The sequence below is a fragment of the Mesoplodon densirostris genome, chromosome 13, assembly GCF_025265405.1.
Source record: "Mesoplodon densirostris isolate mMesDen1 chromosome 13, mMesDen1 primary haplotype, whole genome shotgun sequence".
NCBI lineage: Eukaryota > Metazoa > Chordata > Mammalia > Artiodactyla > Ziphiidae > Mesoplodon > Mesoplodon densirostris.
In genome coordinates, this window is record NC_082673.1 from 15,973,498 (window position 1) to 15,997,961 (window position 24,464).

At 39.6% G+C, this 24,464-nt stretch overlaps 1 protein-coding gene across 10 annotated transcripts in view; it reads right to left on the bottom strand.

The window, feature by feature from the left end:
- Positions 1–24,464, bottom strand: part of EYA1 (EYA transcriptional coactivator and phosphatase 1) — a 159,367-nt gene that overhangs the window by 5,819 nt on the left and 129,084 nt on the right. For 9 of the 10 annotated variants that reach the window (XM_060115526.1, XM_060115525.1, XM_060115521.1 and 6 more), the window contains 5 exons: positions 12,519–12,577; positions 12,248–12,408; positions 11,226–11,340; positions 10,987–11,108; positions 7,090–7,190 (listed from right to left, as the gene is read on the bottom strand). In XM_060115526.1, the coding sequence (XP_059971509.1) occupies positions 7,090–7,190; positions 10,987–11,108; positions 11,226–11,340; positions 12,248–12,408; positions 12,519–12,577 (558 nt within the window). The remainder of the gene's footprint in view (positions 1–7,089; positions 7,191–10,986; positions 11,109–11,225; positions 11,341–12,247; positions 12,409–12,518; positions 12,578–24,464) is intronic. The other variant, XM_060115522.1, reaches the window with a different exon arrangement.

The window sequence follows — 24,464 nt, forward strand, 5'->3', positions numbered from 1 at the left end:
ACTATTTGTATACCTGTATCCCCTCTGGACAGGAGTGAGCTCTTTAAGAATAAAGATGAAATCCAATTTAAGACCTGGCATACAGTATGTGCTCATTAAGTTAAACGAATGTAATGGCTTTAGAATAATAAAATTCTGTACTCAGTAATCCCTATGTCTCACTTAAATAAAACTAAAAGCAAAAACTTGCCTTAAAAATGTTGTCTTTTTTTTAAACAAAAGAAGCTCTTATTTTTCTCCTAATTTTTCTCCTAAATAAACTCACAATCAAGCATTATTAAGCAGATTCTCAGCTTCATCTTGGTTTTCAGCAAGTTTTGGAATGCACAGTGAAAATGGACATTTTTTGATGAAGAGTTTGTCATTATGCAGAATAATGGTGCTTGCCATCCCCCTTTCCCTCCATGTTATTCACAAGAGATTAATTTTAAGTAATTCTCTGAAAAGTAAATAAAGTCAGAGTTATAAAACGAGGCTGTTTTTACTCTAGAAACCAAAACTGCTTTCAGTGTGCTGAAGACTATTATTTACATTTTGATTTTTTAAAAAATCATACATAGGCCTAATTATTTTCACTTGAGGAATGTTGTATTCAGCATGGCAGACTTTGACAACAAAGACATACATCAAAGAAAGATAGCCACCAGTAGTGAGATGGCTTCTCTGAATGGTCTTTCTAGGAATAAAGAGGTGCTCAGAGAAAACTCTTACAAGAGATCTTTTTTAGAATTTGTCCATTTCTTCTAGGGTGAAAAAGGGAAAGCATTTCCTCTAAGATCAGGAACAAGACAAGGATGTCTAGTCTCACCACTATTATTCAACACAGTCTTGGAAGTCCTAGCCACAGCAATCACAGAAGAAAAAGAAATAAAAGGAATCCAAATTGGAAAAGAAGAAGTAAAACTGTCACTGTTTGCAGATGACATGATACTATACATAGAAAACCCTAAAGATGCTGCCAGAAAACTACTAGAGCTCATCAATGAATTTGGTATAAAGTTGTAGGATACAAAATTAATACACAGAAATCTCTTGCATTCCTATACGCTAACAATGAAAGGTCAGAAAGAGAAATCAAGGCAACAATCCCATTTACCATCACATCAAAAAGAATAAAATACATAGGAATAAACCTACATAGGGAGGCAAAAGACCTGTACTCAGAAAACTGTAAGATACTGATGAAAGCAATCAAAGATGACACAAACAGATGGAGAGATATACCATGTTCTTGGATTGGAAAAATCAACATTGTGAAAATGACTATACTGCCCAAAGCAATCTACAGATTCAATGGAATCCCTATCAAATTACCAATGGTATTTTTCACAGAACTAGAACAAAAAATTTCACAGTTTGTATGGAAACACAAAAGACCCTGAATAGCCAAAGCAATCTTTAGAAAGAAAAATGGAGCTGGAGGAATCAGGCTCCCTGACTTCAGACTATACTACAAAGCTGTTATAATGAAGACAGTTTGGTACTGGCACAAAAACAGAAACATAGATCAATGGAACAAGATAGAAAGCCCAGAGATAAACCCACACACCTATGGTCCCCTAATCTATGACAAAGGAGGCAAGAATATACAATGGAGCAGACAGTCTCTTCAATAAGTGGTGCTGGAAAACTGGACAGCTACATGTAAAAGAATGAAGTTAGAACACTCCCTAACACCATACACAAAAATAAACTCAGAATGAATGAAAGACCTAAATGTAAGACTGGACACTGTAAAACTCTTAGAGGAAAACGTAGGCAGAACACTCCTGGACATAAATCGCAGGAAGATCTTTTCCAACCCACCTCCTAGAGAAATGGAAATAAAAACAAAAATAAACAAATGGGACCTAATTAAACTTAGAAGCCTTTGCACAGCAAAGGAAACCATAAACAAGACAAAAACACAACCCTCAGAATGGGAGAAAATATTTGCAGATGAAGCAACTGACAAAGGATTAATCCCCAAAATTTACAAGCAGCTCATGCAGCTCAATATCAAAAGCAAACAACCCTAGGGCCTCCCTGGTGGCGCAGTGGTTGAGAGTCCGCCTGCCGATGCAGGGGATACGGGTTCGTGCCCCCGTCTGGGAGGATCCCATATGCCGCGGAGCGGCTGGGCCCGTGAACCATGGCCGCTGAGCCTGTGCATCCGGAGCCTGTGCTCCGCGACAGGAAAGGCCACAACAGTGAGAGGCCCGCGTACCGCAAAAAAAAAAAAAAAAAAGCAAACAACCCAATCCAAAAATGGGCAGAAGACCTAAATAGACATTTCTCCAAAGATGACATACAAATGGCCAACAAACATGAAAAGATGCTCAACATCACTAATTACTAGAGAAATGCAAATCAAAACTACAATGAGGTATCACCTCACACCTGTGGGAATGGCCACCATCAAACAAATCTATAAACGATAAATACTGGAAAGGGTGTGGACAGAAGGGAACCCTCTTGCACTGTTGGTGGGAATGTGAACTGGTGCAGCCACTATGGAGAACAGTATGGAGGTTCCTTAAAAAACTACAAATAGAACTACCATATGACCCAGCAATCCCACTTCTGGGAATATATCCAGAGAAAACTATAAGTTGAAAATATACATGCACCCCAATGTTCACAGCAGCACTATTTACAATAGCCAGGACATGGAAGCAACCTAAAAGTCCATTAATGGAGGAACAGAAAAAAATGTACATACATAGAATGGAATATCATCCATAAAAAAGAACAAAATAATGCCATTTGCAGCAACAATGGATGGACCTAGAGATTGTCACACTGAGTGAAGTAAGTCAGACAGAGAAAGACAATTCTCATATATCGCTTATATGTCGATTCTAGAAAAAGGGTACAAATGAACTTATCTACAAAACAGAAATAGAGTTACAGATATAGAAAACAAACTTATGGTTATCAGGGGGTAAATTGGGGGGGAGGGATAAATTGGAAGATTGGGATTGACATAAACACACTACTATATATAAGATAGATAATAACTAAGTAAGGACCTGCTGTATATAGCACAGGGAACGTCACTCAATATTATGTAATGGCCTATATGGGAAAAGAATCTAAAAAAGAGTTGATATATGTATATGTATAACAGATTCACTTTCTGTACACCTGAAACTAATACAACATTGTAAATCAACTATACTCCCATAAAAATTTTGAAAAAAGAGATCTTTTTAGAATAACGTTTTTTAAAAAAACAAAAGTATTTCTAACCTTTTCTCTTTGACTTTTTTTTTTAATGATATGGATTATAGAATTAGATAAAATTACGGATGAAACTCCTGGGACTGTATTGCTAAAGAGAACAAAGGTGATAGAGCAGACTTCAACTGACCATAACAAAACAAGTAACTGGCAGAATACTTACTAGTTTTCATTTCCGGGCTTAAAAAAATAACTACCTCTAGCAAAAGAACATTATTTAGGGAGATGAAAGATATCTCTACAGGGAAGAGAGAGGAGTGTTGTACTAGATTTTTAAAAGGACATAGGAAATGAAGAGAGGCAGCTAAATGGTTAAAATTGATTTAGAAGAAATGCAAAATGTTTTGATTTTGCAAAACATTTTAGTGCCCAAACTTGCAGAACTTCACTGGTTCACGGTTAGTTTTATTTAGTAATCTGAAATGCTTGTGAACCAAATTATAAACTAGAATTAATGATTTATTTTTAAAATTTTAATCATGAATGTAAAATTGGGAGAAAGAGAACACTTAACATAGTTCTATCTACCTCCCAAAAGAAAAGAAACAAACATTGCACACTATATTCTAACAATTTTAAAAAAGCATTAAAATTCTTTTTTTGTAAATCAAATCATATTTAAGATATGTAAGTAAAGTCTGTAATTTGAAGGAACTTTGTGCTGAATCTCACAGATATAACTGGCTTCAAATCCTAATTTGGTGACTTTCTAGCTGTGTGAGCTTGGCCAAAGTATTCACCTTCCTGTGCCTCAGTTTCCTCATCTATAAAAGAGGTCTAAGGGCTCCTGCCTCATAGAATTGTTGTGAGGATTTAATGAGATAATGGATAGGAAGTGCCTAAAAGAGGTTCTGGGACATAATAAGGGCTTTATAACTGATAGTAAGGATAACCATCTCTTTATTTCTTTAGCTTGAATTTTCATATAGAGTTTTTAAAATGGGATATTGATAAATTGTAGTCTTCCCCTAAATTAAATATTTCCCTTAAGTTAAATATTAAATATTCTCTATTTCTATGCAGAACGCCACACATTAAATATACTCTATTTACTGTGAACTGTTAGATCCTTGTCTCTTAACTCATGCACTAAGTACTGCTGTTTAAATACTAGTTAACCTAGAAAGGCTAGACAGACTATAAGAAAGGAATGGTCAATTTGTCACTCAGGATGACAGATGTATGACATCTGAATCATATGCACAATTATTAGGAATCTGACTATTTCTGAAAAATCTGTACACTTTACGAACACACATAAAGTGCTTACAACTCCTGGTTACAGTTTCATTAGAGTTCCCACGCTGGTAGCTCTCAAGGTGCCAAGAGTTCCTTGTAACAGAGTACTGGACTGGTTACATACACTTATCCCAAGAAATCAGACCAGAAAGTTGAAGCTACTAGCATTCATTTACAGTCAAAAAATTTAAAGAGGATGTTCTTCGTAGGCAGCTGCCTAATTCTTTTTGGTATAGGTGTGTGTGTTTGTCCTGAATAGAAAGAATAACATGTCCAAAGATAAACAGTGGAAACAATTTTAACTGTTCTTCAAAGAGAGCAAATACTCTCAGTACTGTTACTACGTTCAATTCTAACATCAAATCACAAATTCCTTTACTTTTCCCATCTTGTGTTCACCCACACAAATATCTAAGAAACATACTTCTTGTGTTCTTTGAATTTTAGGTCATCACTTTCATAAACATTCTTCTGTCTACCACAAGCTAGAAAGCCACATTTTGGCAACCTTCTCTTGAAATTAAAATTTTTTGGTGAGACTAGGTGGAGAAGGACCAGCTTGGAAGGCAGAGTCACACCTTGGCCCTGGGCCATCCTGGCATGAAATGCTGCTCTTCAATTCTGTGATGCTCAGAGGTGCAAATCTATTCCATGTTCCCATAGCCACTAGGAGGTCCTGTCTGGAAATGGCAGGGGATTCCAGAGGCTTTCTCAGGAAAAAGATTTGAGTCTGGATTCGCACCAAATATTCTCTTTAACTCTCCAGGGCTGAGTTTTGGGTACTCTATTTAGTCTGGGAAAGATTTCTTTTTATGAAGACAGCCCAAAGGGCTAACAGATGTACCTAATGACAATGGTGGTTGGCCACTGGTGAAGCTGGAACACAGAATTAGTGCTTAGATGGCAAATACTGCTTAGAATCAAGCTTTAAAAAAGTGTATGTGGGTTTCTACCAGCACTGAACACACGTGGGGAGACTGTAATCATGGGCACATTGTGTATCTATGGGTGTAAGTGAAATCTGTTATTTACAGAATTAGGGTCAGCTTCTATGCTTTTACTGGAATTCAGAGGCACTGAAGGTGAATTAAGTATTCTTGGACTCTCTAAGGAGGCTGGCCACATGCCATGCTTCATGCTGCATCTATGGACTGGTGCCATTTCTGGAGTATACTGGAATATTCCAGAAGAGCTTGCCTCCTTTATGGAAAAGTGACTTCTATGAGTGAGTGTATGGGGAAGAGAAGAAAACAATTATTCTATTGGTTAATCTCATAAAATAGTTAATGCTCTTCAATTTAAGAAGTATTAGTGCATGACTGTGCCAAGATTTAGGGAACTGTAAAAAAAAAAAAAAAAAAAAAAAAAGAAGACAGAGTCTCAAACAGCAATCAAGCAAAATAAGATCCCTACATCTCAGGAGCTCACACTTTACTGCTGAAGCAGGCACATGTGCAAATAATTAATAATAATAGCTGCCATTTGTTGCATACTTCATACGTATCAGGCTCTTTTTTATACCTGAACTAAATCTAATCCTTAAAATAGCCAACGAGCTAGGTGTTGCTATAATCTCCATGTTTAGATATGGAAAGAGAAGGGTAAAGTAACTTTTTCGAAGTCACAGAACTGGTAAATGGTAGAGCTGTCATTCAAACCCAGGGTATCTGGCTCAAGAATCCAAGTTATTTACCAGAGCTTCTGCAATTAAAGTATAAGTGGTGCTACTATAACTGAGCTCTTATAAACAAGGGAAAAAGAAAAGGTGGTATGTAAACTGGATTTTGAAAAATGAGTAAGACAGTGACAGTAAGGCACTGGGCAGAGGAGCATTCCAAGCACAACAGCAGCAGGAAGGAGGTGCTGGGCGTGGCCAGAGGAGGGCAAGCAGACCAACGTGCCTACGGTGTTACTAGATTGTGAAGACCCTGAGTGCCAGGCTAAGGAATGTGGTTCCTTCCTCCTTCCCCCTTTTTAAAATACAATGAAGGACTTTCATGAGAAAGCTTTTGCTACAGGAAATGACAGAATCACACTTGCAGGGATGCAGAAGAATAAAAAGAAATATCACGGGCAAACGGAGAGTCAAGGGACCTGCTCCTTTCCTCCTTTTTGAGCATCCCAAAAGAGGCAAAGCATTGACCTCGTGATCAAAAGAAGGCACCGTACTCTAGGGCAGAAAATAGCTTTGCAAGCCAGCTCTGATTAGCTCCTAGAATCTTTCTGAACTGATGTTTGGAAGGTGCTTAGGCTGCATCCAGGCTCAGGTAATGGACGTCTAATCACCTGGCGATGTCTGCCATGGGTGCAGAAAGGGGCATGAGCAGGCATGTGTGCTGTCTGTGTTCCGGATGATGGCTGCAGAACTAAGCCTCCTTTTCTGTTCCCCGAGTCTACATTCTGTGAAGACCAACCATCCATGACCCCCGAGCTTGTGAATACCACTCTTCAAAAAGATCTCTTCAATAATGACTTACTTCTACTCTGCCCTTGGTCAGCGCTTATGGTTCAGAACACATTCATAATCTGTTTCAGAGAAATGGCATGTGTTTAAATGATCCAGTTCTGAAGATTTTGAGGAGTAAGAAAAATGAAAGGGCACAAGAGGCACCAAGGAGGAACACTCACCTTTTTTGCCCCTTGTTCCTCTTCCACACCGTCTCCTACGACAACATACACCACTTTTCTTCCAAACCTCTGAATTATCCTCTCAAAACAGCTTTCCTTTCCTAATGAACAAAAGTAAATTGTAAAAAAATGTAAAGTTTGAGTAAGTCAGCACTCCAGGGCTTAAATTTTTATATAAAATGCTTTTTCCATGCTTCTGATCCAAGTCAATCGTACTTGTGCAAACTAGGAAGAGTGCTTTTATATGCCATTTGGGGAGTATGTAGAACAACACAGTACAGCAAAAACTGTAAATGAACGACCCATGTGGTGTCCTGTCCCTTGGGAACGAACAATTTTAGTACTTTTTCTCCCCCAAGACTCATTTATTAAAAAGTAGAATCTAGATCTCAGTAGAGCATTTGGTGGAAAAAGTATTGTTTGGAAATAGTACTTTTCCCCCTACCAGCTGAGACTAAATGAAAGCATGCCATTCTGGCACAACATTTTAACTTGACTTAAAAAATGTTTCATGATCTATCAAACTCTGAATACAGTATCTGATCGAAAGACTGTTGACAGGGATGAACAAAACCGAAGGACTGGTTTTATTACGGCAAGAGAAATCCAACACTGGACTTAGTTTATCCCTTCATTTTCAGGTTGGGATGCTCTTTGAATGAAAGACACCCTCCCCCGACCCAGGCGTAATGCGTTGACCTGAAATATTCTTGGAAAACTGTTTCTGAAATGAATGTCAGGTAATTTGGTGCTTGCCTGGCCCAGGCATCTAATGCTCAGTAAAGCGCTTTCCTAGAGGAAAAGTGGGATAAAGGTAACAGGATACCTGTACCTATGTATTATCTTTCCCATGTCAAGACTTAGTTTAGGCGCCCGTGGCAGCTACACTGTCAGCACATCCCTGTAGTTAATGCAGCCATTGTTGCTTCTTGGAGCAGGAACTGGGGTTCCAAGTCCTGGGCTGCCAATAAGGTCATTTTAATGGACAATGGGACAGTTTATAGTTTTCAAATGTGAATGGCTGAACGGGGCCTGTACCTCTTTCAAATAAGGATCAGATATACACACGAACAAATTGCTTGTTTGCTTAAACAAATGTCTGCTTTATATTTGTATTTTGCACTAAGATCTCTAGCTTGCATCTGACAGAACGAAATAAGGCCAGCCTTCTTCAAAGGATGTCATTTCAATGCTTCTTCAGTTGCCCACTAACCTGTGAAATATTAAATCACCTTGAGAAACAAATACAAAGGATGGTTTTCACTGCAAAAAATATGTAACCAAACAGTCAGATGTCATGAAACTTTCTTTCCCCGCTTAGAGGGAAACGTTTATGTGGTTCTGTAAAGTTTCCTTTTCATGGAAAAAAGGAAGGTAAACTCAATGTTATTTAAAAATAAGTCCCCAACCTTTCTGGCACCAGGGACCGGTTTCATGGAAGACCATTTTTCCATGGACCGAGGAGGGGGTGGGGGTGGTTCAGGCAGCAACCCCAGCAATGCTTTGCTCCCCCTTCCGCCGCTCAGCTCCTGCTGTGCGTGTGGGGCGGGAACCCTGGCCTACGAGGAAAGTTCCTGGGTGGTTTTCTGCATTGATCCCCAAATTAGATCTCATTTGATGGCAAAACTAGCAGCAACTTACAGGAGTTTCAATACCTACTTTTTTAAATTAAAAATATCATGGAAAAGTGATTCTACCTATGGTTTTGAGATCGTTTCTACCACCGTACAGTTTTTAAATTAAATTTTTATTCTAGACTGAAAACAATTAAAGAAGTCCAATATGGCAAACAAAATGCCCATTAAAAAAAAACTTGCTTGATTGTTATTGTAACTTCCTATTATCCTCGCATTTTCAAATTATTTGGGATTAAAGTTCAATGTGCATGACGTGTAATACGCTAATTGTTCTTTTCTTCTGGGAAGTTAGGTGCTATCCGTTCTGTCTTATATGCTCATTTGGAATATGTTCTTTCTTTCATGTGCTGATAAACCTTTCCCTTGGATCCTTGTTTACAAAACACAATGATTCCTCTTTACTGATGCAGACAGAATAAAGACCTGAGTTTATGGAAACCGATTGCTATTTTCTATGACAACATATAAAAATTCAAGTTCTACTGGCCTACTAGGAATTCTATTTGGTATACTCCTAGTATTCTCTCCTTGGCCCTTCTCAGGAGGCATCAGTCATTCTCACACTCCAACGATTTCCAACTGGACAGGGCTATCTGAATGTCCCATAGGTTTTTCAATCTCACATTGGTAAGCTCAAACCCTTATTATCTTTGCCATCAAACCTGATTTCCCCATCAGCTAACAGCGTCACTGCTGACCCAGTTGCCTAAAAGAAACCTCTGTGTCAGCCTTCTTCTGAATAAACAACCATTTATTCGCCCATTTCATTCAACACTGATTGAGTACCTACCGTGTGCTGGGCCCTGTAGCCACCATGATGAGTGAGATGGATAGACTCAGTTACCAAGGAGACTATGAACAAATAACTGAACAAGCAATTTTTTAGTGATAATGTAGTAAGTTCTTTGAAGCAGAAGTACAAGCCAAATAGATAGGGGTTCTGTTCTGCACCTTTTTCTTTAGCCAGAAACAACCTTCTTTCCACCTACCAGGATACTCATCCTCCTTCCCTAGGACTCACTTACATAACATTCCTCTCATTAGGGCAACATACGAGGCCACTTATGATAAGACCCAAGTCTACCTTTCCAGCATCAGCTTCCCATGGGCATTGCGTATTAGTCACCCGGGACGACTCACAAGTCCCTCAGCAGGGAACCCATTTTAATTCCTCTGTCACTTTGTGCTCATTCGCCATCTGCCTAGTAAACTCTTCTCTACCCTTCTCTACCCAGCTCAAATGTCATATCTTCCCTTTAGTCTTCACTGACTCGTGCCCCCTGCTGCCTCCTGGGTGGGAGTGAATGCTCTCCCACTGAAGTGCACATTTGGGCACTTAGTGGTAGGACCTCTTGGGGTGTGGAATGGAGTCTGCTGGACCTTGGAATCAGAGAGATCTACTTTGACCCTTAACTTTACTAGCTGTTAACCTGAACAATTTACTTAAGTCTCTGAGCTTTAGTTTTCTCAGCTGAAAAATGGAAAGGCTGCAAAGACTGACTTTAATATGTAAAATGTTTAGTACAATTCTGAGCATCTAGTAGATACTTGATAAATGCTTATTTACATACTACTTTGTCATATTATAGTTATTTTGATTGATGTCTGCTTCCCCTGCTAGACATAGTGAATTCCCTAAGGAAAGAGCCATGTCTTCTTTTTATCCCGACTTCTGTTTTGTCTTGGTTTATACCTTAACTAAATTTCCCATTAGTCTTCTTTCCCAACTACATTTCCTTCTTGCAAGAATTTAATTTTTTTGATCCCCATAACAAAAATGGGAACTCAATCATTTATACATGTTATAAAATAAGGTGAAAAAAATAGTTCCAGTAATAATAATGTATTATTAGAGTTGTTTAATTAAAGCTGCTATTAGTTATTTCATTTCTACTTTGTATATTTCTATACAACTACTTGTTTTAGCTTATAAAATATTTTCATTGATGTTGCCTAAGAGAATAAAAATAAGATAATAATCTAGAAGTGATGCTAAGTTGCCTATAGCTAAAACGCATAGGTTTTAATGTTAGCCAGTAAAGTAAAATTTTCTGAGTTCAACTACATGGATTGTGCTTTATATTTCTCTTGATATCTAAAGCCAATTTTGACAGTAAAATTTGGTTAAATCATTCTTCTAGTTTTCTGACATTTAGCGTTCTGAAAAAAGTAGTCCTGTTTATTATCGCCTTTCATTCTTACTAGCCTGAAAGCAAAGTGTTGATGGTTAAATAAATAAATTAATTAAAAAGCAGCTTACCAATTTTAGTTGCACTGTAAATATTTTCTATTGGAAATACAATTCCTAATCCATACAGCAGGACTTTCGCCAATGCTGGGATAAGCTGAGTAGTTGTTACTAAAATATTAACACAGTTCGTCCTGTGAGAATACACAGAAAAAAAAAAAGACAGTTGAAAAATAAATCTCCAAAATGAACAAGCACAGCTCATTTTCAGGCAAAGGCACTCTGTATGAAGTGACCTGGGGAGAACTTACCGGGAGTGAATGAGTGTGAGAGCTTTCAGGGCCAGTGTCAACCAGGAGTCTGTCAGGGCTTCAATCTCGGCCCTCAGCTGCAACCAGGCTTCCCTCTTAGCTGGACCAAGCAGACCTGTGGATTTAAAAGCACATGAACTACCTCCTCACTAACGTGTCTCGTCAACTTTATAAACAGTAAACATTTAAAACTACTCAAATACTACCCTCAAGCTTTATAACAGACTAAGCAATTTTTCACGTTATCATTCATTTGACAAATATTTAGCACTGTAGCGAACATCTATTGGTTTTGCATTCCTAGCATCCTTCTGGCTATAGACATCCTCTCTTCTTTTTGGGGAGCCTACTCTCCCCCATTCCTCCAACCATGAAGATTGAGCAGAGCAGACCCTACCCTCTGGCTCCCAGAATAGCCATATGTCCTCAGCTTGGCCAGTGAAAGGCTGTTTCGGATCTTTTGCTCAATCTATTGGGAAAGACACTTTCCACCCCATGGTGGTGCTGGACTGGTAGCATATAAGCCTGGGTCTACTGGTAGGCACATTTGCCACCTTTTGGGAGGTGGTAATTTTCCAAAGGAAATTACAGGCCAAAGATGACTGATTGCATCATCTGAGCATCTGGATTTAGCCATGCCAGAAACCAGCACCACCTAAAGTTTTCATTAGGTCAATATGTTCCTTTTCATACCAAAGCTATTTGGAACCACAATCAAAAGATCCAAAGTAATGCAAACATCTACCCGGTAGAAGGAGCTTTATGATTCGTCTTAAGTCCTTTAGGCAGGAGGTCAAGAAACTTACTCCAGGTCACACCACTACTAAGGAATGGAGGGCAGCTGGCTCTAGTCGGTGACTTCTGTCACTCGGTCACAGCAGCGTAATCACTGGTTAGATGAAACGGCTCTCAAAAACAGCTGTTCTATCCAAAAAAGTGTGATGTAAAAGTGTGTGGTACTTTGAGCATCTTATCAAGACTATCTTAACTAACACAGTAACCTACTGGTGATAGCCACTTGCCTCCAACATTATTTTTGTAGGTATTGTAGATCTCTTTTACTCGTCTGTAACGGAAGGCCAACTTTCTCATCCAGTCTACACCGCCACGCACACCGGTGGCCAAGCATAAATTAGCGCTGGTTGCCGCAGCAGGAAAGCCATCTGTTCCAAAGTTATATGTGCTATTTAGATGCAAGAAAAGCCCAAAGTTAACCAAACAGAAAGTTCATCTTAATAAGCTGAGCAATTAAGCTATAACGTGGAGCCCATCACTTCCCATTCATCGGCTCACCTTAGGTCCTGTCCATTGTCATCTGAAGAGACATCATCTATATGAACTTGGTCACATTCCTAAAAAGCAATTAAAATGATACATGTTAATTTTCAAAAAGCATCTACATTTATCTACATTTTTTGGAGAGGGGGAAATCCACAGAAGCCTGTTTAAAAAAAAAAGCCCAAACACTGTAATTGGAGTGTTTTCCAACCACGGCAATCAGTAGGTGGCAGTCTAGTTAAATTGACATTTTTACCTACTTCGAGTCCTTTTACAATATAAGAAACGAGCAATGTCATTAAGGACTACTGTTATTCAGGTTCAGAAAACACATTTTTGTGTTTAGAAAGGAAAGTGATTGATTGAAAACAATTAGCATATGTGTTTCATAAACCTCAGGTACCTGAAGACATCGTGCTGCTCCGAGCTGATTCAGTCAATGCCGAAGCGTAACTGAAACCAGACATTTCGGTAAATCTAACATGCTAGAAAAATTAAACCTGATGCTAACTGCCAATGAAATTATGACCTCTGATTGCTGTCGAGCCACACACCAACACAGCCTGAGGCCAGCGTGTGGAGGAGCCCAGACTAGAAAATCTGTTACTGGTTTGCCATTGATTTGAGAGATGCAAGTTTTATTCTGTGTGTGTGTGTGCGTGCATGTGTGTGCGTGTGAGTGTGTGTGTGTGTAGGAAAAAAGCATGGGAGACTTCACAACCTAAATAAAAATAATCAAACCACGAGGTGTTTTTTTTTACTGTTTTTAAAACTTTAACTTTTTTTTTTTTACTGTTTCACTATTATTACATATTCATTTTAAATATCGGATTGATGAGTTGATTATAGAATAATATGAGTTGAACAGACCTGATTGTAAAATCCCAATCCATGTGTAAAGTGTTTAGAATAGGAGGTGTAACTGTGGGTTAAAGCTCAGTTGGACGAGTTCACGTTGATACACCTGCTCACATATAAGCACGCCCACATCTTACTGCTGTGTCCCCAGCCCCCAGCATCATTGTGGGAAGAGCAGACACTCAGTAAACGTTTGTTGAACAAATGAAGGCAAACTAAATTTGGAGACAGACACGGTCCCTAGTCCAGAAACAAGTAACACACTTGGCAAATGCTCTAATGTTTTCAGTTATGATTCTCCTCTTGGCAGTCAGCCTCCAGGTACCCCAGAGGCCATTCTCACACTTATTTCCATTAAAAGTTTTAGTTAAAAACATTTTTAAAGAAATTTTCAGGCGTGGATCCTGTATTTTAAAATGTTCTTCAGACGAAAGCTCTGGTTTTCTTTCCTATAGAGTTAATTTTACAGAATCTAGCCTATCTGTCCCTCTAGTGCTTCAATTCCAATGTATAACAAGATGCCATAGGTAAGCACCACAGGAATAGAAGGTGTATTTTTATGTTGCTGGCTCCTTCTGAACAAATTCTTTTCTCTCCATGGATTTGTGAGGAAAGGAGCAGGAGATAGAAGTGGAAAGAAACTCAAACCAGCTGTTGCTTAACAGAATTAAAATCCTGACCCCCCAACCTCTTCTCTCTAAAGCATCTATTTTCCAGGCAACCCTCTCCCAGCAAGCAGCAAGTTCCAAGGAGGAAGGGACTTTGACCTTGTAACCCTCCCCTGCTCTCCCGAGGTCCGAAACCCCAGATAAGGAAAAAAAGGAATAAAAGTCTAGGAGGCCTCACAGGCAGGGCTGTGAATTTAACATTTGAAAAAACAGGTCATTCCTGCAAAACATGTTTGGAAACTTCTCAGAGTTATTAATTATACATAATTCGGAGGATGAAAGATGAATGATAGTTGTGTTTTTTCAACAACATACTTATTCTGGGTTTAAAGAATGACTAAATCATGACTTTCTGCTATCTAGCCATTCATCTAGCCAGAAATACAAAAATTACGCTGTTGGTAAACTACTCTTTTCGGGTGTATGGTTAGTTACAACACAAACAAATGCAGAAAAGCGTACTCCCTGCAAACAAACAAAAACCCCTAAAGCCTTAGCGCCTCAATGGAGTATTTTCCTCTCTTGGGAGAGAGAACAGAGAGGAGGAGGAAGTTGAGAAATTAGAAGAGGAAAAGATATGTTAAAGAGAATTTAATTCAAGGAATCAACGGTGACCTAAAGTACTTGGTTAACTCTAGGGGTGGGAGGAATTCTTTGCAAACACAGGGTGTTAAGAGGCTTTTCTTAAGCTAATGCTCTTGAAAATCTCCATTACTAACAGAGCAGCCATTATCTTCTAATGACTGTTGGTGACTCTACCGTGGCTATTGTCCATCCACATCCTGTATTTGTTTTCTCCTGCCAGCTTTCCTTAAGACTTTTTGTTCCCAGGCTGAGGCCCTCATTTGAAGTATTGTTCAATATCTTGGTTGGCGCTAAGTGTCAACAGCTTCCAGCTTTTTTTTCACTGCAGGTAACCAAACTCACTTCACGGTGATTTGATGAAAGCAAAGTTTGGTGTGGTGGCAACAAGGAAATCCTGGCTCTTTAGCTGGAGAATTTTTGTAGAACAATTTGAATCAAAATAGATGAAAAAAATCAAGAGCATTTTTAAAAAGAGCCTCGTTAGCGCTTTTAGGAATTAAAACATCATTAAAATGTCTATGTAGGGCCTCCCTGGTGGCGCAGTGGTTGAGAGTCCGCCTGCCGATGCAGGGGATACGGGTTCGTGCCCCGGTCTGGGAGGATCCCATATGCCGCGGAGCGGCTGGGCCCGTGAGCCATGGCCGCTGGGGCTGCGCGTCCGGAGCCTGTGCTCCGCAACGGGGGAGGCCACAACAGTGAGAGGCCCGCATACCGCAAAAAAAAAAAAAAAAATGTCTATGTAAAATGTGTTTTTGGAATGGGTGCTCATTTTACTTAACAACAGACAAGTACTATGTTGCACAAACTTGGAATTGATGAGATACATATTAAAGATGCATCACCGCTGAGTCTCTGTATGAGTTTACAAATAATGGTATAAATGTCTTGGGAAATAAGCTATGTAGTTTAAAAAAATTTTAATGAGAAACTATAATATTACTTTTGATGCTTACCTATGAAAAACTTTAATTCCTTAAAGAATGGAGAGTATTAAGATACTGAGAGATCATTTCATTTCCCAGCAGAGCCCTGTTACGTGTGAACTTGTGCTAAGTGTTTTCACTCTCAAATTAGAAACTGCAGTTCCCTGCATTCTGATATCCTGCAGTTGTCTCCTCCGTGGGGATGAGGCTCCCCTCCTCCCACTTTTCAGAAGCCATCTAGCTTTTTGTTTGTCTTCCTGAGAGCCTAATTTGAGGTTTTCATTTTTGCTTTCCGAATTCGGTTGCTTTTAGTTTCCAAATTCGTCATAAACTGAGACAATTCAGTAACTGGGGGAGGGAGCAGAAGGGGCTCTGCACCCACTGAAACAACAACAGCAACAAAGCTTAAATCCCCCACTGGTGGACACAGAAGACAACAGTGGAAGCTTTCTGTATTTTCACGTGCCAAAATATATCCCTACAAGCCCTAATTTAATGCTTAATACACAGAGTGCAGATATATAGAATTCCACGAGAAAATACGTTTTTATTCCCAAAACACTGAATGTGCTGAAAATGTACTTTTGAAATAAACTTCCAAAAAGTATGTGATAGGATTTTAAGGAGTATGTCATTACCGAATCCAAGTCTTGGGGTGGCATCCACATAGGGGGCTCCCACTGCCAGCTCAGCCAATTTAGCATATTTCACGCATTAATCAGTCCTACTGAGACTTGAGATGCCTAAGGGACCCCTAGCATATATGGGTGTCAGGCTTGGAGTCTCACCTGGGGACACAGAGTAGTGATTTCCTGGACTCCTGGAAGACTTTGCACTCAATACCCATCCAAGCAGGCTAATGGGTGCCTTGGATTAAAAAGGTGATCATTTATTTATTCATGTGTCTAATTATTTATTAAGGGGTGACTGTTCTGGGTATTGTTCTAGATGCTAAGGATACACCACTTAACACAAAAATCCTTACCATCTTGGAACTAACATTCTAGTTGGGAGAGACACCCGAACAAGAAAATATGCAAAATGTACAATCAGACAGTAAGAAGTGCTAAGGAGAAAAAATACAGCAGGCGAGGTGAATATGCAAGGCTGTGGTGGTATCTGGGGAAAGAGCTTTGCAGGCCAAGGAAATAGCAAGTTCAAAGGCCCTGAGGCAGGAGGGGAAGAGTTACCCGGGCCAGCAGCTGACAAGCGAGGAGCTGGCCCTGCCTGGGAAGTAGTATCAAGTTATCAGTCCCTGCCCTCAAGGCACCTACAGTTTGGCAGGAGGGCCAGAAGTTAATTTAACTAGCTACACATGTGCTACGTTAATTACACTTGTGGTAAATGCTGCAAAACCTCCCTGGAACCCAAAGGACTATCCTCTCCGAGAAAAGGGAACCCTCCTGCACTGTTGGTGGGAATGTAAGTTGGTACAGCCACTCTGGAGAACAGTATGGAGGTTCCTCAGAAAACTAAAAATAGAACTACTGTATGATCCAGCACTCCCACTCCTGGGAATATACCTGGACAATATACTATAATTCAAAAAGATACATGCACCCCTATGTTCATAGCAGCACTGTTCACAATAGCCAAAACATGGAAACAACCTAAATGTCCACCAACAGATTAATGGATAAGGAAGATGTGGTACATATACACAATGGAATACTACTCAGCCATAAAAAAGAATGAAATAATGCCATTTGCAGCAACATGAATGCAACGAGAGATTATCGTACTAAATGAAGCCAGAAAGAGAAGGACAAATATATGATATCACTCATATGTGGAACCTAAAATATGGCACAAATGAACCTATCTACAAATGAACAGAGGCAGACTCGTAGACATGGAGAACAGACTTGTGGCTGCCCGGGGTTGGGGGAAGGGGAGGAAGAGGGATGGATTGGGAGTTTGGCTTGGTGGATACAAACTTACATTTGGAATGGATAGACAACAAGGTCCTAACGCATAGCACAGGGAACTATAGTGAATATCCTGTGATCAAACATAATGGAAAAGAGTATAAAACAAGAATGTATAGATGTACACATTTCCCCAAAAATAAAAACATAAAAACACAGGACTATCCTCTTGCTGAATGGTGGAATTCTGCTTAGTCCAAGAGGGCTGCAGAGCTCTGAAAAACTGAAATTATAGTTTGCTAGATCAGAGAGGGACAGCCTGGCCCACTGTTTATTCTGGTTGCTTTTGTGATTAAAGTAATCAAATACAGAGATACATGGTGGACAGCTAGAGATGGTTCACAATCCCTGAAGCTACGGTAACAGGAACAAAACATAGCTTTTTGATCCCAGACTGTCAATGCCGGTCCTCTACTTTTGAGTGGCTGTGGGGTGGAGCAGGGGAAGGTGGCACTTTTGGGGCAAGCCAACCTTCTCTCTAGGAAATACCCTAGACTTAGAGATGCAAAGGGACTCTGTACAGTTAGTGAGCAGGTCCCAGAGGTGAGAGGGAAGGTTCTTGAACATAGTTTCTTTTACCCCCCCAATTATAGATGTGAGAATTAATGTGGGACAGGAAAGGGATCAAGAGGTGGGCAAAGAGTTATTTGTTGTTCACGGCTTTCCAAAGGGATGTCAGAATCAGTATTTTTGCGTAAAGGCTCTGTGTCACGTCAATCCTAAAGGAATATATAATTAACATTTTTAGTTAACCAGTTTTCACATATACCCACATCTCACAAAGAGATTCTAAGGAAGAGTCAGGCCAGTGCTGGGCACAGCTGTGATTATCCTTCACTAGGAAAAGTTCACAACACCGAATTAGATATTGCTAATGCATCTGGCCCACTGTTGCCATCCTGAGCTCAGTCCCTCCCTTTTCAGAAGTCCTAAAGCACCAGGGATGCACCATCCCCGTTGACATTCAGTTACCAAAGTGTCCCGTGTTGACACTTCGTGTCCCGCAAAGAGCGTATTCCTCCTTCCCTCAGAGTGATGGCGAGCGACTCCGAGTCATTTCTTATACTTCTGTGGAGTTCCTGCAGAGGCAGGCCTACGGTTTCTCTTACACAGACTCCTATTTCTTGTTGAGTTGGATTACTGTTACTTGTGTAGAACACAAAATAGTATTTAATGTTATAACCCATCTTATAGATGCAAATAAATGAAGACTCAGAAAAGTTAAGTAACCTAAGTGCTGAGACACTACACAGGTCTTTGACCCCCATTCACTGTTTCTACCCGGATCCCTGGATTTCACACAGTGTAGACAGGTGGCCACGACCTGGGCCCCTGGTGCCTCGCCCGTTGTTTCATGTTTAGGGGACGCATGCTCCCCTTCGTCTGCCCCACACCCACCTGGGTCCAGAGTTTGTCACCAAAGCCCCTCTCCCAGCCCGGAGCTCGGACGTGAGTCCTCCATTCTCCAGTTCAAGCCCCGCCCCATCATCTCTCCACCACGCCTCCAAATGGCACTCCAGAAGGAAACTGTCCCGGAAGGAGAGCCATCGTGGGAACTGGGGTGGAGGGGACAGGGCACAATGGTAGGCAGTGAGGGCGTAGGTGTTAGTGTGACTTTGACACATGTCTTCATAGGAGCCTTGAAGCCAGGAACAAGGATTTTGGCCACAGTCACCGATCAGGGAGGCATGAGTCTGAGCCTACAGGTGCTGGCCTACAGGCTCTGTTCTACCTGGAAGCCTCCTAGGAGCATCCTCTAGATAAACACCACAAACCAAACGACCAAAGTTTACCCTCGCCTGGCTTCCCTTTATGTTCCATGGACTGGGCTTCACAAAGCGGTAAAATAAATAAAATTAGCAAGCTTCAGCTACTCCTGGCCCTCAGCTCAGACATCTCAACACTCGTGGGGCTGGATTATAAAATGCTCACATGCGTGGCTGGGGAAAACTGCCAACGCATGAAGCAGAACTGAATACCAGGTCTAGACTTAGAGATGCACAGGGACTCTGTGCAGTTAGTGAGCAGGTCCCGGAGGTGAGAGGGAAGGCTGGGAGCGGAAGCAAGCCACACGGGGACCGTCTCACGGCCAGGCGGCAAAGGCACAGTCTCTCTCAGAACTCTGGTTTTGCACTGTTATTCTGCCTTTTTGGTCCCTTCTGTCATTATTTTTGGCACTGCAACTCAAGCTGACCTTTTTCTGATCCGTCATCATCTCTGGCCTTCCAGGGCCGGGCCACAGACATGTTCTTTTGGACCAAGCCCCGGGAATAACTCCGATTTTGTACAGGGGCTCATATGCAAAATATTAAGTTATGGCAGAATTTTTCTGCAAATATTTATTCTGCTTTGATACCGTAGTGGTTGGACTTTTCCTCCCAAGCCTTTCACTTGTGCCATAATTATGTAAAAATACACCATACCATTCACATTCATTTAGGAAAATTAATAAAAAGAATTAAGACAGTTACAATGGGTCTTATTATCTGTGCCAAGCAGTGACGTCATCGCCAGGATGTTGAGGCGTTTATACCCCTGAATCCGACACTAGAAACATAAACTCCAAATAAACCTGCAGGCTTTGAATAAACAGAGACACTTAGAAGACTTTGAGGCAGCCTGCATGTTATGAAAGGGAACAATATAAAATTCTTACAAACACGTCTTTGGAGAAGTTGAGTTACAGAAGCCCTGATTCTGCTGACTGAAGCGGTATTTGCTCCATTTCCCAAATTTACCATGAGAAAACGGACACCGTACTGCCGACTAATTGTATCAATAACTTTCTTTACAAAGTAAAGAAGGAAGGAAGAAAGAGTCACCGGAGAACGAGCTATTTTCATTGTCTACATCAGGGAGCCTACTGAGACCCCCTGGAGTTGGTGAAGGCCAAGGAAAGGACGGCTGGGTTCTCTCTCCCGCCCCATCTGTCATCAAGCAGTTACATCCACTGCTCTGACCTCCCCCCCCCCCAACAACACAGATACTTGCTTGATACCTTAGACATCTACAAGTTACGAGGACGTTTTCCTTTTATTCCTAAACATGAAAATGTGTAATTATACAGAGTACAGGAGTATTTCTAGTACTTGAGAGACAACTCACACAAATTGTCTGAAAGCTTTAACAAGTGATCAGCAGTGCTTGAAAATGTTTAAAAAAAAAAAAGGACCCCCCCCCCAACCTGTGAATCTGCCCACACTATCCTCTTTCTCATAGAAAATCTAAATTGTACTGATGGCATTACGGGGTGACCAGTATTTGAGTGACAGAGGTTTTAAGGGAGTGATTTCCATGGCGGCTTTTGGAAATAACTCCCGACTGCCTAGATATTTGCATAGCTTTGTTGGAAAAATAAGGTGAAATGGGTCATCCCTAGAGATTTTCTGTTATTCAGAAGTTCTATGGAGGGGGAAGGAGTGGTCAACAAACAAGTTAATTAATGACAAAGATGTGAAGAATCCTGCTTCTAATTGACTGACAATTAGAGTCAGCGCGTCGAGCTCGGTGGTTAAGAAATTGTCTGTACTGTACAGCACAGGGAACTATATTCAATATCTTGTAATAACCTATAATGGAAAAGAATCTGAAAAAAATATATATGTATAACTGAGTCACTTTACACCTGAAACTAACGCAACATTGTAAATCAATTATATACTTCAATTAAAAAAAGAAAGAAATTCTGTCTGAGAGTTAGTAAATTTGCAGAAACCAGGGTTTGACTTGCATATTTCGCTCTTTTGCTTTATAAAGGAGGCTGTCCGATCAACGTGCTGTGTATTTAGACTTACTGATGGGGAATAATATGCTTGTAGCGTGCTTTCTAAAGGTGTGTCCAAATCCTCACTGCACTTTCAAATGGATGCAATGACAAGCCATAGAACTGCTGCGTCCCTGTGCCCCTCACCATGGACTGGCGGCAAGCCTGCGGCGCGGGCCACCTGGAAAGAAGAGTATCCAGGTTGCAGCCTGGTGGCTCTGGTGCTCAGCGGCAGGACCTGTCATGCCTGTCTGGGGTGCACCTTGTGACCTGTCAATTGCCGGTGCTTTCCCACTACAATGCTTCCTTGCAAAAGAAAAGGGTGCAGATTACCCAGGGCTAAGGCACAGGAGATGAAGAACAAAGGGAGTTTTTGAAATCCTTCTGTTTGACAGTTTGGGAAACACCAAGTTAAGGAATTAAAATATAGCTGGACAAATTTATCTGCACATTCCCACTTGAAACTATCTACTCAGCACAGCAGCAGTGCCAACGCATATTTTAAGTCAATGTTTAAATAACCCTATCTGTTTTGATAGGAATAGGATGACACAACTATAAAAGCCAGTAGGAAAAAAATAAAAATAAAAACAGAATTTTGAATTTCAGAAACCGATAAGAGGAATTTTAACATCTATTTTTAAGATCTGGTAGTAAGATGCAACTTGTGGAGACACGTGCTGTTTTTAATTATTGTTCCTTACTTAGAAAAACAGTATTTTAATATATTTAATGTTACCATATCCTGTAGGGATTATCTAAACGAGAGAGAGATTTTACTAGAATCATGTTTACTTTAGCTAGGAGACCTAGGTACCTGTATTCAAAACCCAAGATTTGAATTACAGCAGTTTCAACAAAGGCAAGATATTAACTATTTCAATCTCATTCTGTTTAGATGAATATTCATAAAACATTTAGAGAATAAAATCTTTACTAAAGTACCTGGAGATGGCATATTAAGGCAAAAGATAAAGTGCTTAAGCTACGTTTTTGTGTATGTACGAAGTTATACTAAATATGTAAGATCACTAAATAAAAATTACAGGACTCTCAAGCTTCTTATTTACAATAAATAAAGAAAAGATGAGAGCATGTTTTTAAATTTGTAATATTTTCTTATAATATTAATTCCTTTAAAAATGTGCTCACTAAAAGTAATATGTCATGATAATACCACTGCAGCACGCAGCTCGAAGAATCCCAAAGGAATTACATGAAGCTGGTTCCTTCTTAGAGAGTGGTACAGTGTTAATAAATATGTCAGTTTCACTCTGCTTGGAGTTCCTTCTTTCTAACCATGAATACCTTCTTTCCCTCATTGGTTATATTAAATATATTTATCTTTATTTACACCCTCCACCTTAGGGTGAGGAAAAGAAAGGCTTACTAATGAAAGCCAGAAAGAATTGAAAATGAGCTTTTAAAATAAAATGGGCTTATTTAAAATCGTTCAACACTGTATCTCTAAAAGTAAGGGATTCATTTAATTGATAATTATGGCATATTATTACATTTGATCAAATGATATCAACATATAACTTTCTTTACTTTTTAAAAAATATACAGTGAATAAAAAAATAAAGTGAATAAAAAGCAGAGTGAATGAAAAGGTATACAGTGAATGCCTAATATCTAATGCTACAAGATCCATCTTTTTTGTTTAAGTTATGTTTTGTGCAATAGCACAAACTATATTTCAGTGCATTCTATACCCCTACCACATGATACTATACATAAAAAGCTTTGGCCCAAATACACAGCTTCATTTATCGTTCAGCTAATACAAGAAGATATGGCATTTTACAAATTTGCAGAGAAATCAGTGAAAATGTTTTATACCTTCAAATACAAAAATAGGGCAGTGCATCAGTGTTTGATATGTCTAATTGTATTATATAGCTTTTCATTAAAATATCATACAGGGGCTTCCCTGGTGGCGCAGTGGTTGAGAGTCTGCCTGCTAATTCAGGGGACACGGGTTCGAGCCCTGGTCTGGGAGGATCCCATATGCCGCGGAGCAACTGGGCCCATGAACCACAACTGCTGAGCCTGCGCGCCTGGAGCCTGTGCTCCGTAACAGGAGTGGCCGCGATAGTGAGAGGCCCGCGCACCGCGATGAAGAGGGGCCCCCACTTGCCACAACTAGAGAAAGTCCTCGCACAGAAACGAAGACCCAACACAGCAAAAATAAATAAATAAATAAACTCCTACCCCCAACATCTTCTTTAAAAAAATTAAAAAAAATAAAATATCATACATATTTTAAATTATATAATGTAACTTAAAATCAAGTAGTAAGATAAAAGACTACAGGCTGACTAGGTACAAAATAATAATTCAGAGCCTTAAAAAAAAGGACAACTCAGCACATATCTAATATAAATGTCATTCTTTGGAAAGTCAGGACTACTCTTAAGAATAAGACTTTGATTTACTGCTGAACTGATTTCTCAGTTTTCAGTGGGTTTGCCCATCATTTTGCAAACATAATTTGTCACTGGTCACAGTGTTCTTTGTAATTCCTGTTGCCTTTCTTTTAGATCTATTATTCCTGCTGAGAGTATCTACCAAAGAAGAATTTTTCATAGTGACACCAGCTCTAGTCTTGCTGTGAATAACCATATTCTCATAAAAGTCATTCTTTTTATTGCAAACTTGCTGCTAGAAGCATGGAAACATACCCAAAGCAGGAAACCTTTTATACTTTTCTGCAACCACTTTCTTTTAGCCTTCACTGCCATTTGAAGAAAATTAATCAGATACTAATATATTCACAAAGCATTTAACTAGAAGTTTTCATTTACATGGAATATTTCTGTCTTGATCACACATAAACCAATGAACTAAAGTTGTAATAATTAAACAGGTCATATTATAAGAGAGCTCTTTTTTTCTGAAATAATTTTTCACTCTAAAATTCCACATTTGCGACCAACAGAAGTTCCAGTTTATTACCATTCATGTCTATCGGTTCCTCTTTATTGAACTGCAAACCATATGTCAGGACAATTTTTAAGGACATATTTCAATGCAATTGATTTTTTTAAGTGACTCTTTTTTGCAGGGTTGAGGAGTAAAATTTGAAACTTTAAAAGAGATCAATTTATTAATTTTAGTTAACTTTTATCATATAGCCAGATGACTTTATAATGGTAAAAAAGAATCAGTTTTGTATAAAAGAATGTGTAGCTCGGAATAACATCCTTAGTTTATAAGTGAATAAAAATTCTCCA